Source organism: Pyxicephalus adspersus, chromosome 4 (genome assembly GCF_032062135.1).
Source record: "Pyxicephalus adspersus chromosome 4, UCB_Pads_2.0, whole genome shotgun sequence".
Classification (NCBI taxonomy): Eukaryota; Metazoa; Chordata; class Amphibia; order Anura; family Pyxicephalidae; genus Pyxicephalus; species Pyxicephalus adspersus.
Window position 1 is genome coordinate 111222415 of NC_092861.1, and position 21504 is coordinate 111243918.

Below are 21504 nucleotides of genomic sequence, written 5' to 3' on the forward strand. Positions count from 1 at the left end.
TTTACTAAACTGTCCACAGATTCCAGCTATCATTGACTGAAGTAAGTAGCAGCGCCATTTTTTCCTCCCTATTTTTACAAATAACCCAGATTTAAAATGTTTTACATTTTAGTGTGAATACAGTCAAAATATCTAAATGCCTAAAATATATTGTGAAAATGTATCAATTTAAAACAAAAAAGTAAAAAAATGCTTAAATATAATGACCTGTAAATGCTGTATTTTGACTTCTACGGTTTTGCTGTCTCCAGACCAGTCTGAAGAGCCTTGAATACCCTTTTTGACTTCTTTAAACCATTCCTCAAATTCATACATAGCATCTATATATAAAAAATATGGTATTTATTCATTATTGCATTAACAAGCAATGGCAAAATCAATTAAGAATTACACTTAACAGTACATTTTGTGCTAATAAAAGGAGAGCGTATTGCCAAAGAGAGATGAGATGATCAAAAAAGTCTGTTTAAGTTATACAAATGGAAAAAAAATCCTTAGGCAGGTAAAGCTTTAAACGTTTTGCATTTTAACTGCACATTTGGCTGTTTGCCTGAAGTTTTTCAGTTTGAAAACATAATGATCCATATAATAACTCACCAATAAATCGTTTTTCCAGCGTCTCTTGCAGAGCAGCTTGTGTTTTAAGGCAGAGCTGATTGGTGGCTTCATATTTTTTGGTCAGTGCAGTCAAGGCGACCCCAACGGCCTCAAGCTCAGCAGACCTGAAGCGTCTGCAAAGAGTATTCAGATTCTCTTGTGTGGTGTCAATGCTGCTTTGCTGGGCCTGGAACTCTTTCTGCATTTCCTGGATTGTAACACACTGGATTACTATTTTGTTACAGACCAAGTTTACATGTTTGCTTCTAAACCCATATAATTTTCTTTTTTTGTCCCATTAGGAAATACACTTTTACACATTTTCTGGCAATGCCTCCTGGTTGTGGTTTTTGAAAAGCGTCACCAATATAAACCACTGGTTTACCAGCATAACCTAAATACAAGACTGGGAGCAATGTTTCTGCAACTGACATCATTCTCTAGAAAAAAATACAAATAAATTGCTTTGATCTTTTTTCAGTCCTGAGCTTTCACCAGTTGGTAAAATTCATTTCTCATGCTAGCTCATCTCTAGTTAGTCGAAAATATGATATACCTTAAGTTTTTTCAGGTCTTCGGGTTCCTGGCTGTTTGTATATTTTAAAACTGATTCTTCTACTTTATTAAGCCAATTAGTCATCTGGTCGATGAAGGTTTCTAGCTGCATTTTCTGAAGACTGAAGTCATTTAATGTCCCCTTGGCTACTTGGGAAACTTCTTTAGCATGTTCCAGTTTCTGTCTTAAATCTGCTTCCATTAACTAGATCAAAATATTAAATGCACAGTTGTAATTAACAAATACAAAAAATGCTAACAAAAGCAAAAAAAGGAACAGTTATTATCACAGTCTTGCATGAAGGAAAAACGATAGGCTTAGAAGTATTAAGGTATTGCTGTGTTTCCCTCACTGGTGTAACAGCACCACAGTAAAAATATTTTACTTATGAGGACAAACTGGCATGACAATGGGAATGTCTGTACCATAAAGTTTTTAAAAGTTACTAAACTTTACACAATTTGTAAATGGTCTCTCCAACCAAAAACACATTTTACTTTTTACCTCCATCACTACATTACTTTTTGTCTTAATTTCTAGAAAGATTACATTTTACCACCATCTCCTTATTGTCGTAAATCACTTTTGGCAAGCTAAAGTTTTGGAAATTTGCAAAGCTAAGTGGTGTCACTACCCCACCCCTTATGGCAGTAATTCAGTTTGGATATTGGAGATAAAGGGGCTATCTTTGTCTTAACTGGGTAAAGTGACAGGGTCTATTTAAGACATGTGAAAGGCATGTAAAAGACTATAAAAATAGTATTTACTAATATAGGAGAGATCAAAACAATAATCGCATGCCTGAAAATAGAAATAGATGCGAAATACCAATATGCATTGTAAATGATTACATTGACACTACAATCTCTGTTTCTCCCAGAAACCGATCAGAGTATTTTCTTTCTAGACAGGTAAATATAACAGTAAAATATAACTAGTAATATTTCTATTTGCACGTTCTTGTTAAATACATCTTATAATCTTTTCCAGTTAGATATTAAGAACATAAACCAGTCTAAGATCCTCCAGAAGAAGGAGATACAAGAAGTAGCAAGATTATTGTTACCATTATGTCACATCTATTGCTAGAAATGTGCATGCCAGACAGAAGTAAACTAAAGTATGAAAAGTTTTTGATTTTAGAAAATAGTTCTAACATCACCATGGACCATATAAACTGACCTGCAGTTCTGCCGGAGCCTCCTGGCTTTTAGTCAGCTCTTTGAGTTCATAAACCTTGGAATGAAACTCTTCAAGTTTCTGTCCTTTGTTAGTTACTTCAGTCTGTATCATTGCAGGGAAGAAAATGGTAAGAAGAAAGAGAGAGCTTAAAGTTAAACATTTTTTCCAGCAATCCCTTGATTCCAAGCCAAGCAAAATTCCCTAGTTTAGAGTACGTAAATGAGTAAGAATGTTTCCAGTGTGTTAAATTTGGTGACTTTATGTTTAATGAGAAAATAAATGTTCTATTCCTGCTATAGCACTTCTAAACTACTGAAGAGGATACACACATTCTTAAAGAGAACTAGTCATGAACAAAATTCCCTGCGGTACAACTGTTAAAATCTCTTTTATTGAGATGACTTGATGACCAGAAATGTCTATTTACCCTAAATCTTTTACTGTTAAGAGGCAATTTTAAAAAGAAGCTCCACTGCAGGCACAGTGTTGCATTTTGTAACTCAATATTTATAAAGAATAAAGATACAAATGTGCTTAGTGGAGCCCCAAAGCGAATGGGGCCCAGTATAAAGCATACTAAAAAGAAAACACCATAGGATGCACATAGTATCCTACATTTTATGAATTGTAAATCAGACCCACTGTGAAGTAAACATATTGTACTTTGGTGGGAAACCACCCAGCAACAAGTCCTAATAGAAGTGGGAATATTAGTGACTCTGGGGGTACTCAAGGCCTCTTTAACAGATTTCCATTAGCATATGAATAAACTACATTACATAACACAAACCTGGAATTCTGCAAGACAAGCTTTCAGTTGTTGACTGCTGCTCAAGTTTGTGATGCTCTCATTCAGCTGTGAGATAGAGCTAGTAGACCACCCATCAATGTCATCATTTATGCACAAGACATCTTCCCATAAGGCCAGGCTAACACTTAGTCTTTCCAAATTTTCATCTATTCTTTCCATAACCTGAAAAAAAAACATTAAAATCAGCACAGTATGTAAATCATTATCCTTTTTGGTTAGCTTAGCTTTGCAAAATCTGATAAAGATCAGCTGCTAGCAAGTGATCATTGTAATAGTGGTAAGAAAGTGGTTTAGAAACTTTTTAGAAACAATTTATTTTTCTTTTATAGCTTACTGTTTTTCTACATCCTGTTTACAAGGTAACATGGGAACATTAGAATGTTAAATTCTAGATGTAAGGTATTACAGACAGTTATCCTAGGAATTGAATGATTGAAGTGATTTGAAAAAAACAAGTCACCAACATGCATCTGTAAAAGCCGCTTTTGAAAATATTTATTAGTGCAACCTTTGCTCTCTTAGATAACTTGATTGTGGATTATTTATGATTTTCTTATTACAGCAGTAGCAACAAGTCGTGAAGCCAGCATCTAGCTCCACTATCAGTCCTGAGCTGTGGCAGTAGACAGGTCAGTCTCAATAGTGGCTTAACAGCCTGCCTGGAGAGAGTACAACAAAACAGCAGCACACAGTATAAAATCACCCAATGGTAGACACTGATATGTCCATTACTAAAAGCTTCTATTTAAATTTCATCACCAGGTTTAGGCACTGGTTTTCATGCTTTACATTAGCTCCCTTCAAACAGCACAGGAAGCAAGAAAAACCTCTTCTCCTTAACATTCTAGGACAACCATGGAAGTAGTCTAGAAAATCAGACTTTTTTTGTTGTACACAGACATTGTTGTATACCGAGGGTGTTTTACCTTGTTTGACATGTTTTTGGACTATGCGACAATTGCAGATGAACAGATTCCTGTTACCATTATTAGAGAATTGTGTATATGACATTTTGGAGGTTGAATTTTACCTGCCGTGCTTTGTGTTTTTCTTGGTTGCAACACATCCTATTGCAATTTTGAATTTGAATACATGCATCTGGGCATGTAACACCCATGTACATGAGAATTCAGCCCACCATAATGTCATTATATTATATATATTAGTGAAAAAACAAACTGGTGGCTTCTTCTTTCTCCATGATATTACTACATGCCAAACTTATGTTTGAGCTACCTCTCTAGATTATGAATATATAAAGGCTAAAAATATATATGATTTTTTTCTCAAAGAAAGTAACCAAAAAAATCAGATAATTTGCAAACATCATCATCCCTTGAGATATGAAATGAAAAGCCATATTGATATTTATATTTGTATATAACCTATTCACAAGGCTCATTTTTCTTTTCAGTGTCTTTTTTTATGAAGAATGTTGTCACACTGCTGAAAAGGACATATGTTTTTATCCGCATGTTAAACACATAAAACATTTAACCACCTAACCAAATAAGGAAGAAACATTACTTCTGAAAGTTTGTTATTCTAAGGATCCCCCCGGTAATATTACAAAGTTAGAAATAAAACAGGCTATAGAAAACTATTATATTCCGGATATTTTTCAATGACTTACAGATCTTTATGAATCAAAGCAAATTACTGATTTGCCTCATATTTCTTTACTACACACAGTGTTATATAACGTTTTTTTAAATGAGGTTGTCTGGGGTTCCCTATGTTTATGCAGCAGTTCATACATGTGTAATAAAAACACTGCTTTACCCCTTAGCATTACACGGAAAAACTCATAATCTGTTATAAATAGGAACACCTTTCTCTATATTACACACAATGATGTATACCTTGCCATTGCTGTATAGACTCTTAACAAAACCATCTAGAAATTTCTGTAAAATGTTCCCCTAACTTAGTGGACACCACAATCAGGTCAAAGCTAAACATCAGGTTAATAGCTGTTGGAGTGCTCTCTAGTGGATGAGAATTTATCAGATGAAGGGTAAAGCTGTGCCAGATGATACACAAGATTTGTTTGATGACGCATAACAATTTATCAGATAATAGATGAGGTTTCATAAAATCTGAGATCAGAATGTATTAGTGTGAGGTTTTTTAGATGTAAGATAAAAATCATTCAAATAACATATGAAATGTATCACATAAAGGATGAGGTTTCATTCATAGGATGATAATTTATTTTTAAAGGGGTGTGATTTGATGTAGGTTTAAAAATTATTGGAGTTTCAAAAAATCTTTGGAAGAAGCTGTTTGGGACACAAGATAAGGTTGCATTAAAAGCAAAACAAGATTGCCTTGAAAGCATAACATTGTTCTAAAATGGACACAATAGACAATACAAAACCTAAAGTAAACCTTCCCATCCCCAAATAAAATTGTCTTGCTTTATGTCCTTGTTCTTTCTTTGTTTTCCAGAAACACCATTTACAAGCCTGGCAAATCCAGTGTTGTCACTTTTGTCAACTGCCATTCTCCTGACACAGCTTCTATCCCATGTACCCACTTTAGATTCAGGTGTTGTCATGTTTCTGATGATGCACCACTGAAAATGTAAGGGTGTCTGCCTGTAGGTAGACTTTCTTGAAACCTCTATGTCACACATGCCAGAAGTGATCTGACAAATATACCATCCATAAACATTTGATGTTTCTTTTTACTTATTTTGTACACCTGTGTGTATTTGTGGGCATTTATCAATGTATGAATTTACCAAACCCAACAGTAATAAATCTAAATAAGCCTATTATTGTAACACAGTATAAACAGACTAACTATAATACACCAAAAAAGTTATCTTACATCAAGCCATTGGTCCACGTAGAAGTCTAAATCTTTTTTCACTGGTCTCGAGTCACAACCATGAATCCTCTTCAGTTCCACCAGTAAACGTTTTCCTTTGTTGGTGAACTCATCAAGTTCTTTTTGGTTCTCTGTGATTTCATTCTTGGCTGATTCATGCTAAATAAACAATGTTGTCTAAAATTAGCAAAACAATCACAAACACAACAGCATCCATCTGAGAGCTACAAATGAGTAGAGGGGAGGGTGAAGAATTATAACTTGCATGTATGGTAGTTATCTTCAACGTCTATACTACAAAAACAAACATACATTCAAAGGGTGGCCTCTGAATAGCCAGGAGGAACAGTATTAATTGCTGTTCAAGCAATATTGTTCCCTGATATAGTTTTACTATTTTTTGCACTATTTTCTGCTAAACAGATAGCAAAGATGATGTAGATTAACACTCCAATGAACAAACAGAAAACAACGCAATCAAGGCAGCAGGCTTGGGCCCAGTTAATCTTCAGAGCAAAACTATAACGTTTATGCACCTGCACTAGGATAGCACATTTGGTTTGAGATACACACATCAGTCACTTTACAATTGAAAACACATTCCTAGTGCTGGAGATGTGTTGACTTGGACCATGCAAGTACAGACAATACAAATGGGTTTTGGGGCTATTGAAATCCTTATTGATGTTAAGGGAATTTAAATGGTGGTTGAGGTGGTGTAAATAGGCATGGCCTAGTAGCATGTTATCTTTCCCATGACTTCATTTAACCTAAGTCAATTTCTTTGGCCAATTCAATTTTCTATAGCCTTTCTGTGGTACAGTGTAGAAAATGTGTGTAAATCACAAAACTGGATGTACAGAACTTCATGTCATTTTGCAGGTAAACACGTCTGTATTTTGCTGTTAACATTTTTTCTGTACTGTATTTATATTGAAGATATGTCTCAATAACAAAATTGTTAATAAAAAAAACATGTCTGTATTTAAACCATGTAATAGGTTTGTTTGGCCTGGAGTTTTGCTTTATGTTAATATAATGTTTCCACTAATTGTGAGTACTATCAAACCTGAACAATCAAATATTTTAGAAGGACCACTATAACTTGCAATTAAAGCAGCCCTAAAGTCATACATTATGGAGACAAGGAAATGTCAGCAAAAACCTATTTGTAAGCTGTAAAAATAGGTCTTATGCTATTGCGGGTCAAGTGACTTGGTGCCATAAAGGACAGGTCATATGATTTTCTGGTACTGGGTCAATTGAATTAAAGCCATAAAAATGAAGCCAAGTGATAATCTGAATTTAGTGACCTGATGCCATAAAATGCAGCTACAGTTTTAGGTGAAGTGGCCTAAAGCTAGTCTGCTAAGTAACCAACAGCAGCCCCTAACTGCAGACCACTTCAGATATTCGTACCCTGCTGTACTTTTCCATTGTCCTGGATCATGTAATTAGGAACCATCAGAATCCAGAATGCTACAGGATATCCAATTCAGGATCTGATAGGTAATTTTAGATTTTGATCCATATACATTTGTCTGAACTATGCAAAATCATATTTTAGGAATTTAGAAAATCATTACTCATGAATTGTATCATTCTCACAACACTGGAAATTTTTTTGTTCACCTGAATTTTAAACCACTTTTTTTCTTAACTACTACAGTATAAGAAAACTTTAAACATGATACGTAACAGATATTTTCTTACTTTTGCTATGGTGCGGCGGATGTCCTCCTGATCTTTTAAAGTGGATTTGATAGTGATCATATTTTCCACAGTTTCCAAAAGCTTTACTATCGTATATTTCATGTGTTCATACTCTTTAATTAGATCAATCAGGGCCAGACACTGCTCTTGACTGAAATTAAAGAAACAAACAAATTAAAAAGAAACACACCATTACAGATCATTTCTCAGCAATGAACTTAGCATACAGCAACTATTTTTTGCAGGAGGTCAAAAAATGCAAATATGTGATTGCTATATGTATAAAAGAACATATATTCCCCTAATCATTTCACGGTCAGTCAATTTGCAGCAAACATCACTGAAAGTGCTATTTATCTCTAATTCATCGTCTACAATCTGATTGCAAAGGAAAATCCATGACAGGACTGTAAAAGCAACTTTCCAGAGAGCAATCAGTGCGCTTCACTACATATCAGGAACCTAAAAAAATAGGGTATTTCCATGTATTTCATGTTTTCATTGTTCCAATTTAAATTCTTCACTTCTTCACTGAGTCCCACAGTAAATCAATGTCAAACTATGGAGTCACACAACACATGCCAAAACAGGACATCTACATAATAAAGTGTCCATGTGGACTAAATTATGTAGGTGAGAAATAGAATTTCATGATACAAAAACTCAGGTAAAAATAATCAGAATTACCACCAACTAAGCATTTTATTGAGAATATACACATGACGTTTCAGCTGAAATATTTTGTAATTTATAATATACCCAAACAAAAAATTGGAGGCAACAGAGAACTTCAGAATTTTGTAAGCCTAATACAAATCAACAAATGTAAAATTTAATGTAGAATTTGATGTTTATTTCTGTAAACAATAATTTATTAATATATTTTTTTTAATATTCAACTATATATTCACTATATCTTTAGCGTATATCTTTTATTGATTTTTGTCAATCTATAAGTTATAGATGCTGATAATATTTCATAATATTTATTATTATTCTATTAGGTTAATTCCATAAAATAGGCTGCAGATTACCCTATCAATAATAATGCATTTCTTACCTATCACTGATAAGCTTCTTAGTATCTTCCCAAGTAATATTCAATCCATTCAGCTCTTTGTCTGCTTCAGCTGCCAGAGATAAATCCTTCTGAGCAATCTGTTTTGCTTTGTCCATCAGCCACTGTCTTTCATGCTGGTATGAATTAATTTCTTCCTCCAGTTCATTAAAAAATGTCAGCCTGTATTAATTTAAAAAATATATATTTATATATTTGGTTGAAAGGCACACAATTGCTAATAATACCTGCCGCTTATAAATCATTACAGAAACTACCCAAATGTACACAAAATCAGTACTGACTCTTAGGCCAGCATGGTGGTTAGAATCTTATTCATACAGGGCTCAGGTTCAGTTTCCAATAATGTGTAATATTGTAAAATCTGTTGCACTCTATCTCTTTGAAAGTATTTGCAGTGTTTCTGTTTATTTCAGAGCAGTATGTTATGGAAAATATTTTGTTTTAACAAAAGGTACAATACCTTTGTTTCTATCACAGCAGCATATCATGCACTTTCAGGCCAAAACATCCATTTTTTTAGTAATACCTCCTTCTGTTTTGCTAATGTTCTATAAGGTATGTAGGTATATTCATTTCTAGCAGGGGTCACCAAGGATCCAAAAATTATTTCTAAGGGCCAATAGGTGTATGAAAGGCTGCTATTGAGGATAATGTCCCAGACACAAATCATAAGCTATAGAGACTTTTAGCTAATATACTCATCAACCTCTCTTTGAACATGGAGCACATTTCAAAGAAGCTCCGGGAGTACCGTAGAATTTACACTTTTGTCCATGCCTTTGGTAGACTGACCAGCGTACAATTTATATCATCTAAATTTGGGAAAAATAAACATTTATATTCATGTGACAAAGGGAAAGGTGGTGCTGTAAGCAGAAACACCTAGTGTAGTTATAAAGACAATTTAATCCTTTCAAAAGCCTACAAATAGTGGCCAGTTTCATTTATTATACATAGTGCTAATAACAAGTGCATATAAAATTATTATAATTACTATAATTAATTAAAAAAGTCAAAGGTCAAATATCGAATATCAGTGCACTTTCTGAGCTAACACTTTTTCCTTTTCAGTCCATATATACAGTAAACTATCAGTTCACTTACTACATATTTTTCTAAAAACAAACCTAATTGCTGCTGTGTCATAACAAAATATTGGTCAAATCTAAAGTACAAATGAAAACTAAAAGGAATAGGAATTAAAAAATAAAAAAATATTAGTATGCACTTCAGCAAGCTGTGTTTAGTAGAACACCAAGGTGTTTTAAACGAGAATCAATTTATTTCTTTATCACCTTTGTTGAAATCCTTGCAGGGTTGGCTCTTTCATCCCCTCACTGTCTGCCTTTTCTTCAATGTCTTCAATAGTTTTGAGTAACTTTTCTCTGCAATCGATAAATGATTTCCACAAAGCTCCAAGAACCTCTGCCTCACTTAGCTTTGTTCCAAGTAACGTCTGTATTTTTTCTAGTTCTAAGCTTAGATTGTCTGACAGTGCTCTACAGGAAGTTCTCTGCTCGGAAATGGAGTTCTTTAAGTTATACTGTGCTTTGGCAAGTGCTGTATCTAAACCTGTTGACATGGCTGCTATCTTGTCAATGTCCTGTGAAACATCATTTAACTCTTTCTCAAAGGCATTCGATTTGACTTTATCCAAGCTGACTGCTCCCACCACTGCTTCTTTTAAGGTTTGAAGAATTCCTAGTGAGTCCATATATATTCTTAAGAAGTCTCCTAATTTGGTCAGGGAGTCTTGACGTCTTTCAGCAATTTGTTTTGCTTCTTCATACAGAAGTACACAATCATTGACTCTTCCCTGTAAAATGTGATGATCTTCTGAAATGGTAAAAGTGCATAGCTTGGCAAACTGGTCTTTCATATGACTGATTTCTTCTTCTTGTTTTTTCATCTCTGCTATATGTTTCTGTGTGATAAAGAAATACGTGTTTACTTACAGATAATATTATTTGAAGGCTACACTCATTTACCTTTATAGATGAAGTTTGAAAGGTTCCTGTTTTGCTTCTTATGTCCCAATATTCAAGCAAAAGAGCACTTTGATCATTTCCTGCCCACATTGGCATATTGGATGTTTAGCCCACCTTAAGTTGTTGCCACGAATAATGCTACATACTCCAAAATGTAAACTACATTAAAAAGTAAAAGGGGACTGGAAAGATAATAGGTCTGAGAACTAAAATACAATGATCTTGCAAAGTATAAACAAGAGACTAAGGTAGTTATAGCTTGTAGAAAAGAAGTAGACTTCATAATGTAAGGCAGTCTAACTTAGTGATTAGTATACATGTATACTATTGATCTGCTCTAAAAATATTTCAAGTGTAGAGTATGAAAAAATGGTCACCTTGTTTAAAGTCACAGCAATGTTCTGATTAGAGGTACTGATCTCAGAAGCTTCCTGAAGTTCTCCAAGAAACTGTTTATTCCAGAGAGACAATTTAAGCAGCATGTTATCAAATTTCTGATGTTCACCCAGGGAAGACTCCAAAACACTGATCCTAGAAAAAGTAATATTTTAAGCTTTAGTGAAACCAAGTGATTAGTGATTACCTGGCATTAATGGAAATGAAATCACTAACCTTTTAGAAACGGCTTCAGGTAGACTCTTCCATCTTTGGGATAGCTCTTCTAGGCGACTCCTTGTTGACTCTACGCAGCTTTCATTGGAGGTTTGATACAAAGAAGCAGACAACTGAACCAGGACAGTGTACCTCTGTGATTGTGCTAAATCAGCATCAAGAGCCTGTCAAAATATCAGTAGGTATAATCAACTATATACTTTAAAATGAGAAAAGCAAACATATTCTGCATTTTATGTTCAATATTTCATCACCACATAATTAGTTTGTTACCTATAGACTGTTTAAAATGATGATTATCTACAAATTAAACTGGCTTCACAGACATTTCCTATTCTATTGAAACTTCTGATAAAACAACAAATACATGTTTTGCTAGAGTGAATGTGCAGTCTTTATGCATGAACAGACTAACTTGGAAACTAGGAGACAGCCATAGATAAGACAACTGTAAGTGTAACTGTAAGGTGTTGCAGCATATATATTTTTATTGGATACAACTGTAATGAAGAAGGGATCAAAACAGTGATAAGGCGCATGATTAATATAACCTAATCTCAATAAAATACCTAGTAAAGTCCCAGATGTCAGACATTTAATTATTATTCCATACACATATGTACTAATATAAGCATACACATACCTGGACAGCTTGCATTTCAGCTTCGATTTTTGATTTGTCTGCTGGAAATAGCTCTTGTGGAGGACTGAGCAATGCTTCGTTTCTCTCCAGCCAGATAACAAAAGAAGAAAATTCCTTTTCTTGTCTAAAAGGCATGATCAAAAGTTACAGAGTACTCCCAATACATCCTCATTACTGTAAATTACTAAACAACTGACAGCTATCAACAAAATCCTAAAAAATGTATAGAATATGTCATGCAGAGCAAAAAATACTGCATGTTTTACTTCACAAACATGAAATACCATATAATAATTTATTTATATAAAAACATTTGACGTGGAATATACACCTCTGCCAATGGGCTAGCAATTGCTCCAGTAAAGAGTGCCTCTCTTTGGATTGTGTCCAGGCAGTTTCAATTCGTTGCTGTAGGTTTGAGGTCTGTTGCACTGCTTTATCCTTATTTGTGAGATTACGGGCACCAGCAGTCAGAGAATGGATTCTGGTTTTCAGGGTTTCCACATCATGACACAGATCCTGTGGATAACAGGGAATATATTTGATGGGATGTTATGATTGACACCATTAGGCAGAAACACAAGAGGTGAAGAAGCACAGATCCTCAGGTACAGCTTTCCCTCCAGTAAGCAACGGAGTAGACATGACATTAAATGTCACTCCAAATCTAATGTGACAAATAGTCACAAACAGCATTGACCTAGTATAAGCAATACTTTAGAAGGCATACAAGCAAAAATGTTCATTTTATGGTACTGTTTAGGTAAACTTAACATTACTAGAGGTTCATGGCATAAAGAGCCTTTTTTTGAGTCCATGCTCACTTCTTAATGAGGCACAAATGTGGGATACATATATATAGAAAGAAAACATTAACATAGCTCTATAGCTTCATCATTTTCAATTTTCTGTGAACATCCAGATTGTAAAACAGAATTACCTGATGTGAATTCAATACTTTGTATGTCTCTGCTGCAGAAGAACAGTTCCTAATTGGACATGCAAGAAAAGCTTCAAGGTTCTCCAAAGTGTCTTGAATCTGCATAACCAATAATAAAATCAGCTTAAGTTTTGTATTGTAGTATTATATGTAGTATTGTAGTATTATATGTTTACAGCAATACTGACTGTGCAATCAGTTTATTAAATACAACTAAAGGATAATGCTAAAAACTCATAAGGCAACAAAAATAAACCCACCCAAAAGCAATAGTTCAGCATGAAACAGCAGGACCATTTCAAACATACTACTTACAATAACAAAATTTCATTTTTTTTATTTTGTATAGTCATAATCAAAGATAAATAGCAAATTTCCCGAGAATTGATTTTGCACAATGCAATTCCCATAAAGGATGAATTTCTGTGAAATTCCAATTTAATTCTATGTTGCATATGGCATACTTTAGCTTCCATTTTGTGAGTTTTGTTTAGCAGGTTTACAAGACATGTAATTATGTTTGTTAGAAGATTTTTCCAGTACCACTGCAAAGGCTGACATCATATACAGACAGCCTCATCAGCCAATCATTATTACGACATTAGTTATTCTACACCCTACATAAGACACAACAAGGCTGGACTTGGACCATTCATTGTGTAGTTAGAAGAGGACAGGGATTGAGTTTTTGTAACTAATGTTACAGAAGACTACAGGTTTCTATTTGTATGATGTAGAAAACAAAATAGTAGTCAGCATTAGCACTACATTTTGTAACTGCTGAATGAACAACTTCATCTACCTGTTTATAGGCCTCATCAAATTTTTGTTGCTGTTCAGCATGTCCCAGAATGCTCTCTTTCAGCCGCTGAGCATGTTCTTTTAGTCCATCCCAATCCTTGCCCACCTGGGACAGTCTGGATTTGATCCGAGTCATCTCAGGAGTAGTAATAAATTCAGCAAAAGACTGGCTATTGGCTTCAAGGTCTGATATATCGTTGTTTTTCTTCTCTAGTTCCCTTAGTATTTCCTGTAAATTAAAATGATGACAGTACATGAATCAAAATGACATTAACTTCAAAGTGCATAAAACTTCAGGTAAAAAATGTAAATCAAAGGGAAATCACCAAAATAAACCAATAAGGTTCCAGCTTTTTTGCAGTGGGGTAAGAAATGCTGAATTGTCTGTTCTATCCCAGAAATATCAATGGTATGGAATTAACCGTTTTTTTAGTTATATGAAATAAACGACTGAGTTTGGCAAATTTGCTACAATATGCTACTAAATCCTTTACCAATGTCTTGTCAGCATCATCAGCAGTATTTTAACATTTACCTTAATTTGGGTGACTTGAATGTCTGAAGAAATATTTGACAATTCAAGATCACTTAGCTCCTTTTCTTTGTCCGAAATCCAAGTGGAATGCATCTCAAAATCATGATCAAACTTCTGCCAGCTCTCCCTCACTTGTTCCATTTTGGTAATGCTTAATTTGAAAAAGAAAAAATGTAACATATACAAACAAGTAAATTTTACACAAATAACTGAGCTTTAGGATTCAGAAGCTCAGCAATCTTGATTAAATCTTTAATTAAACATCTCATATTTTTATTTTTATTTTTTTTGCTGAATCACTTAAACTAATAATACTGTTATTGTTTATTAGTTGTATAAATATATTACTATGTGTTTTTCCAGATTTATACATTGAGTATCTTGATACCTGCATCAACATAAGAGCCTGGAATCTCAATAATATGGTAAATGATGCTGGCCATCATTCAGCCTGGATGTGGATGATGAGTACAGCACTGGAGCATGTTTTTGAAGAATGAGAGAATATACATTCCAACCCACTCATTTATAAATAAGTAAGCAAACATTATGATAAAGCAAATGCAGCGAAAGAACCTCTTTTCATTATCAGTTTAAGAAATGGAGGTAAAAATATGTAATAATATTTGTTAAATTTCTGCAGTGATCTGCACTTCTTTTTCCTAGTCATATCCGATGGCAGTAAAGTAAGAAAGAATTGCCCTGGAAAATTCTGTGCACTTACTTCTCAGATAGGCACTTTTTAATCTGCTTCACATTCTCATTAACAGACTTTGTTTTCTCCAAAAGTTTACGCTTGCTCTTCTCTCCAAGCTTTATGTCACTGGACTTCTTCAACAGGTTCTCAGCCTGAACAGTGAGATCCTCGCTTTTTTTACACATCTCCTGTTAGGATAGACAGAGGCTAGTATGAAATTTTTTTTCATCTAAGAAAGATTAGTATCCCGGTTTCAGCAAATAGATTTATTTTTGTTGAAGATCAGGTGTATGCCAGCCACAAGTAACTTGTACGTTAGCAATAACCACAAAAAAGATCATCCTTGCCCACTCGTGTGCTTCATTTTCTGGCATCTGATGTGATTCAAAAAAATTCACAATAGCTCAAAAAGTAAAAAAAGGCAAAAATAATTATTATGTTGTTGTGGGGAAATATTTTTATTAAATGTTTATCACATTTCAAGAATATTTTAGCATTTCCACAAAGGTACTAATAAATAATGTGAATGCTGCCAAGAAAAAGGCTTGTTTGGAACGCTGTGTTTATGAGGTCCTAAATTAAAAGTCAATTCTGAGAAGTAACTGATTTCTGTGTGACAAAACGTTTTACATTTAATTCACATATATTACTAAAAATACAACATTAGGTAGACATATATAGTTTTTGCTACTTTACCTTTGTCTGCTGAAGTTCTAATGATAAATTTTCCAGTGTTCCAAAGTTCAAGGGCCGTTCAAGTATAGGATTTATCTGCTTCATATGCTCAGCAATTGACTCTTTTCCATTTTCTATTTTCTCCCAACTATGCACTGTGTCCTTTGAAAAAAATATACCAATTCATATACACATACAGTACGTCACCCAAGAGGTCAATGGCAGATATGGAGGATAATATCAGAGCAAATATCCGAATCAAAATAATGACAGGTATTATTGAATGCATGTGAAAAAATAAAAAAAGAAAGAAATGTTGGTATTTAATAAAGTATATAAGGAACAATTGTACTGTGATTTTCATGATCTTATGCACCAGCCTTCCATGATCTAGACTAGTAAACTTACGCAGACAAAAGATGTGCTACTATAAAGCATGAAATATAGTTTTAATTTATGGCCTGTTTACCTATTGTTCTTCTGAAACAAGACATGCAATGTTCAAGAGCAACAAAAGAGTTTGAGAACAGTGAAACATGCACAGATCAGCTTAAGCTCCTGAGCTTTGTGTTCGGGGATGCTTGTCAGCCAAGGAAAACACCTGCGTTCTTAACTAACAATATATGAGTATAAATTTTAAACTTTTTTAATGCATATGTATTTATTACAGTAGGTCTGCACCATATTCATTGATTAACTGTTATTTTTTCTTCTGTGCCATGTATTAGGATGGAGGTCAGGAAATGCTGCTCACTAAATAAATCAGTGTATGTTGGCTAAAAAAAGCCCAGCTTCCAGGAGTGAAGATTAGTGACACATTACCCAGGCAGCATTTTGGGCTCACAACGAGGAACCTGCCCACCACTCTGCAGTCCACAGACTCAGGATCCAGGAATTCACATGACCACAAATGTATAGGTAAGTAAAAGTGATATCTGAATTTAATTTCTAATTCTAGCAATTAGAGGGGATGGAGTATATTCTCTAGGGGGGATGGCTGGGAAAACATTAAAAAGACACTAAGGCTTGCTTACATTACCTTTACATCTATCTCCTGTTGTACTAATGTGATCTCCACATTTTCCATTTCAGCTTCCATCTTTAATAATTCATCCTTCACATCTCTTGATAGTCCTTTCTCAATCTGAATCTGTTTGGCACGAGTAATCTGGAGCTGAACATCTTGTTTCTTTGAACGTATTTTCTTAACATTTTGCTGCAAGGACAAGAATATGTTGAACATTAAAACATGATAGGAAAGGATGAGCGTACTATACTAATTAGATGGTATTCCTTCAGATATTAAAATTTCTACTGTGATAACAAGCCATTGTATGATTAACAAATACCCAAACTAGGACACCATCTATCATACTTTACTGTAAAGGCATCAACATTGCAGAACAGGCATACCTAAGAGAACAATAATTAAAGGCCACAGACATATGTTTGGGCATGATTTGTCACAATTTTAGGTTGGGCTACATTTTAACATGGCTAAGGAATCCAGATCACAATGGCTTGGCTACATAAACATTATGTTTTGATAGGTATCTGATTATGCAAATATAATTTATGGCTGCAAAAATGTACCTAAATTGTTGATTTGAATTAATATAAAGTTTGAATACCTCATACTGAAGAAGTAGTTCTTGAGCTTCCTCAAGGCTTTCTGTGTTCAGGATCTTCTCTGCTTCTGATTGGACATCTTTGGAGCTTGTCACTAACGCACTGAGCACATTCTTTACTGCCTCTTTGCATTCTACACAATCCCCAACTGTGCCTAAAATCTTCTCAATCTATTGGGACACAACAACAACTATGACCATATCTCTATTTTTTAACATCCTATTAAAGCAATTCAGTGTAATATTAAACATATAAATTACACAATAAACATGATTTCATAAATAACATTATGGCTGGCTGTAGCTATATGTGACCTGTAAGGTATCTAAAGGCACTATCCTACAGGTAGCACTCACTGCTTGGCTTTCATCTACATTGACCTTTTAATTAAGATAATATATAAATACAGTAAAATAAATATTTCTACCCCTCTAAAGGGCACTCCCTTCTCCTCCCCTTCTCTTCTCTACTTTTAAAAAGGCATTTCTTGGCCTAGAAGCTTAATATTTATATGATGGCAAGACTGTAAAAATGCAAAAATAGATACAAGATTGAAGGTGAGAGTTTTTTTTAACATTTATTTCAATTTTATTGATGTGACATGTGCCGTTTATATAAAAACGGCAGTAGGAATATTGTAGGAGGAGGGTGGGAGTATTTAGTAAAGCAGTACAAAAAGCAAAGCTATACTCTAGCAGACCCAATTCTTAGACCGCTAGTGACAAGACAGTCAAAAGTCAAGTGTTACAGTGCAGACAGCAGACATGATAAATGTAAATATGACAATGTTTACACAAGTTTGGTTCCATATGAATATTCTCAAAGTACAAAAAAAAGGGAAGAGTTTATGATATAATAAAAGAGCTATTGTGTTTAAGAATTTGTTCCATTTGTATTCTTTGTTAGAATACATAATAATTTTTTATGTATTAGCAAAAGGTTTATGCTTTAGATTTTTCTCAAACTAGAAAAAAACACTCTTCTAGTATAAATGCCAGGAAAAATGAACATGTTTTATAATACGATAAGGGCTGTCCTTGTAGTAGTGAAGTATTAATGATATGTACCTGGTTTAGTGAGTCCAAGAATGATTTCCAGCTCTCAGAAAGTCTTGCTAGATCACTGTTCTGCCTTCTTACTTCCTTCTCCACTGACACCTCAGTGAGTGCAGTCAGTCTGTCCTTCAAAAATCGGAGGTTATCCTCTTGTTTAACCACATCATGTCTAATATTCTATAATAAAACATTTTTCCAAATTAGTTAGAATGGCTTTACATTTATTGAAAAGAAATAGTCATGAGAAACGGGAATGCAACATCATGGAAATTATACACCCATAATAATGAATTGTGTGAAGTGCTCCACTATTTCCTAAGTAGTTAGCTCATTGATTCTGGGTTTAGGCTTTGTGGTTGATGAAATGTATACGATATAGCATTTAAAGTTTAATATACTCTATAAGCATCATATCATATTGATATTCAACTTTCTACCCATGTATTGGCTAATTGCAAAACTCCACTGCAAAATTATATTTTATATTTTATTATTATTATTATTCTTTGGTTTTGGAATGGTAAAAGACTGGGTTCCCCACACTGCTGTTGTCTCTGACCCAAGTAGAAGGATCTACCCCAACTTTATTTGCCCATGGCTTTCCTGGTTCATCTCACTAAATTTTCTATAAGAATATGGTTACTCCAACTAGAGGAAGTTTAGGTAGATTTTGCATCATGCAATACTGCTTTTACATGCATGTAAGAAATTACTAGCTAGCTTAACCTGAACACAGTTCAAAGTAACCATACCAAGTGTAAAGTGTTGAAATGCAATAAGTGTAAAAAATGTTTTATACAGTATATATTAGCTGAGAACCCTATAAAACAAAGTAATCTTCAAGATCTAATACAAAATACAAGATCTAATTAAAACACGGCCTCAACTTCAAGCTCATTAGACCTGAAACAGGTTACCTGAATTGAAGATTTTATTTGTTCATATTTTGTAATGTCTTTAGCTCCATCTTTAAAGTGAATTAACTCTTTATTCTTTGCTGTTAGCCAGTCTGACACTTCTTTTAATCTGTAAATTTGAAGAGGGACAGTCATTAACATTAGGATAATAATGAATAGTAACAATTAGGCACTATGTAGGAAGCAAAACATAGGATGTTCCTGGGTAAAGTAAAGCTATAGTCTTCCATTTATCACCAAATAAAATACCAATTTTGAATGTTTATCCAGAATTCCCATTCCCACCTCTTTTTGGGGGTTTAAGGCAGAAAAAAGCTGCCCTTATATATCGGTATTTAACAAGGTCACAATGTGGGTATAATATTGAGAAATTACAAGCATAAGGTAAAATGAGACATGGTTAGACAAAAGAAAAAGAGCAATGGATGTGATAATAGCTATGCATTTGTACTGCATGTATAAATTTGGCCGTTTGTCCAATTTACCTGTGTGTTTATTGGTATATTTACTGTACTGCAATGCAATTATGTCTCCGAGTACAATATAATATTAGTATATGGAATTGGTATATGTTCATGTTTTTGCTGATGACAACCTAGAACATATAAAGGAATTAACTTATTTAAATAATATTCATATAATTTTATGTATGAATATTATCAATGTTTATTGTTTTTCATTCTTCTAGCCTGGAACACATCTATCATCTGAATGGGAGATAATGCCTTGGTTGAAGATTATCCAGTGACTGATCATTTTGATTTGTAATTGAATTCACAGCCAACATTCTGCTAAAGTGACATAACATGTGTTGTCCATGCTAGCAAACTGACAAATCAGTAATAAAATTATAACTGTATAATTATGATATGCGTTAAGATCTAAAACATTACCTGATTCTGAAATCCTTCCACTTGTCTGAATGCTCCATTAGTTTTTGATGTGTAGTATCAATCTGAGTTTTCAAATCTTTCAGTACCAATCTGCTGCTTTCATATACTCCCTTTATAGGGTCTCTCTCCTGCAGTTTCAAACACAACTCTTCAATAAGTCTCAGCCTCTTCTCACACAGCTGGTAGCACCCTTTCTCACCAAAGAAAGCCTATAGTGAAACATAATAAAGTAAACACAAAAAGAAGATCAACAAAGCTAAATGGATGCATGAATCAAATATTTTATCCATTATTTATCAGCTGAGTATGAGCTGTGTAGTCTATATCACAAGCTATCATCAATCAACAATGCCTAGCCAGGGAGCAATGTCAAGTAAATGCATATTTTTGGGCGCCTTCTGGGTTTAATGATTAAAGCAGTTACCTTAACATGGGATTGGGATGGCCTTAGTGTGAGTTGCAAAGCAGCATAAGAGTCATCTGTAAATGTTATTCTTTGTATGCATTACACTAGTGACCAGTGGGGACAAATCAGCAAGGCAGTATTTTGAACCTTATGGCTGATTTATACTATATGTGGGTAAGGCACATGCTAGGATCCCACCTGATTCAAAGACCTGGGCACGACTCTTCCCTATGGCAGGCATGGAATAGACACGTAAGAAGCAGGAGGGCTTTCAGCATAATTCCCTCTCCCTCTATAACTTTCTGAGAATAGCTCTCCACAATTCCTTTAAACACCGTGCTGACTGGAGAGTAAGGGTAATATTTACTCTTTCTTTCCAGTAGTAGTAGCATATAATAGACTGTAAGAGGGTTTTACAGTTCTTGCTCAGTTATCGTTTAGTACATTTAATCATCAATGTTTATGACATATTATATTTATTCTATCTGTCTTGAATAAGTGTTATCATTTTGTGATTTTGGTGGTTCCTTTTTGAGTTAGACAGCAGTTTTAATGTACACTTACCCTGTGTTCTTTCAAAATCTTCTCACTGCCATCCACCGGAAGCATTTTGTTTTCCCGTGCCAATTCTGATCTGCAGTCCTCCACTGAGGCAAGAATCCTATTTCTCTCCAGCTCAATTTTTAGATGTAGTAAATGGTAGGGAGCCTCACTCTGATAATCCTATGAAGCAAATAAAGCATTAAAAATTTTGCCTGAATCGGTTCCAATTGATTTTCTACAACTGAATTCATACAGGATATGTAAAGCACCTAAAATAGCCTATTAGCAAGCTGGAAATGTAGGTAAACAGCTAAAGAATACAATAATAAAACTAAAGTAATATGTTTCATCAGCATGCAGCAAACTAATTTGAATGTGCCCTCTTTTTTCAGGAT

The 21504-nt window shown here is 34.2% G+C and overlaps 1 protein-coding gene across 1 annotated transcript in view; it reads right to left on the reverse strand.

Moving 5' to 3' along the window:
• The window catches only part of SYNE1 (spectrin repeat containing nuclear envelope protein 1), a 198065-nt gene that overhangs the window by 122353 nt on the left and 54208 nt on the right, over positions 1-21504 (reverse strand). The window contains exons 23-46 of the mRNA XM_072410249.1: positions 21131-21289; positions 20161-20369; positions 19268-19376; positions 18363-18527; positions 17298-17465; positions 16706-16882; positions 15688-15828; positions 15019-15179; positions 14295-14445; positions 13761-13988; positions 12959-13057; positions 12350-12537; positions 12019-12142; positions 11376-11539; positions 11141-11294; positions 10071-10699; positions 8755-8934; positions 7695-7845; positions 5982-6140; positions 3126-3308; positions 2336-2437; positions 1154-1357; positions 598-805; positions 208-320 (exon numbers count right to left, since the gene is read on the reverse strand). Of these exons, the coding sequence (XP_072266350.1) occupies positions 208-320; positions 598-805; positions 1154-1357; positions 2336-2437; positions 3126-3308; positions 5982-6140; positions 7695-7845; positions 8755-8934; positions 10071-10699; positions 11141-11294; positions 11376-11539; positions 12019-12142; positions 12350-12537; positions 12959-13057; positions 13761-13988; positions 14295-14445; positions 15019-15179; positions 15688-15828; positions 16706-16882; positions 17298-17465; positions 18363-18527; positions 19268-19376; positions 20161-20369; positions 21131-21289 (4326 nt within the window). The remainder of the gene's footprint in view (positions 1-207; positions 321-597; positions 806-1153; positions 1358-2335; positions 2438-3125; positions 3309-5981; positions 6141-7694; positions 7846-8754; positions 8935-10070; positions 10700-11140; positions 11295-11375; positions 11540-12018; positions 12143-12349; positions 12538-12958; positions 13058-13760; positions 13989-14294; positions 14446-15018; positions 15180-15687; positions 15829-16705; positions 16883-17297; positions 17466-18362; positions 18528-19267; positions 19377-20160; positions 20370-21130; positions 21290-21504) is intronic.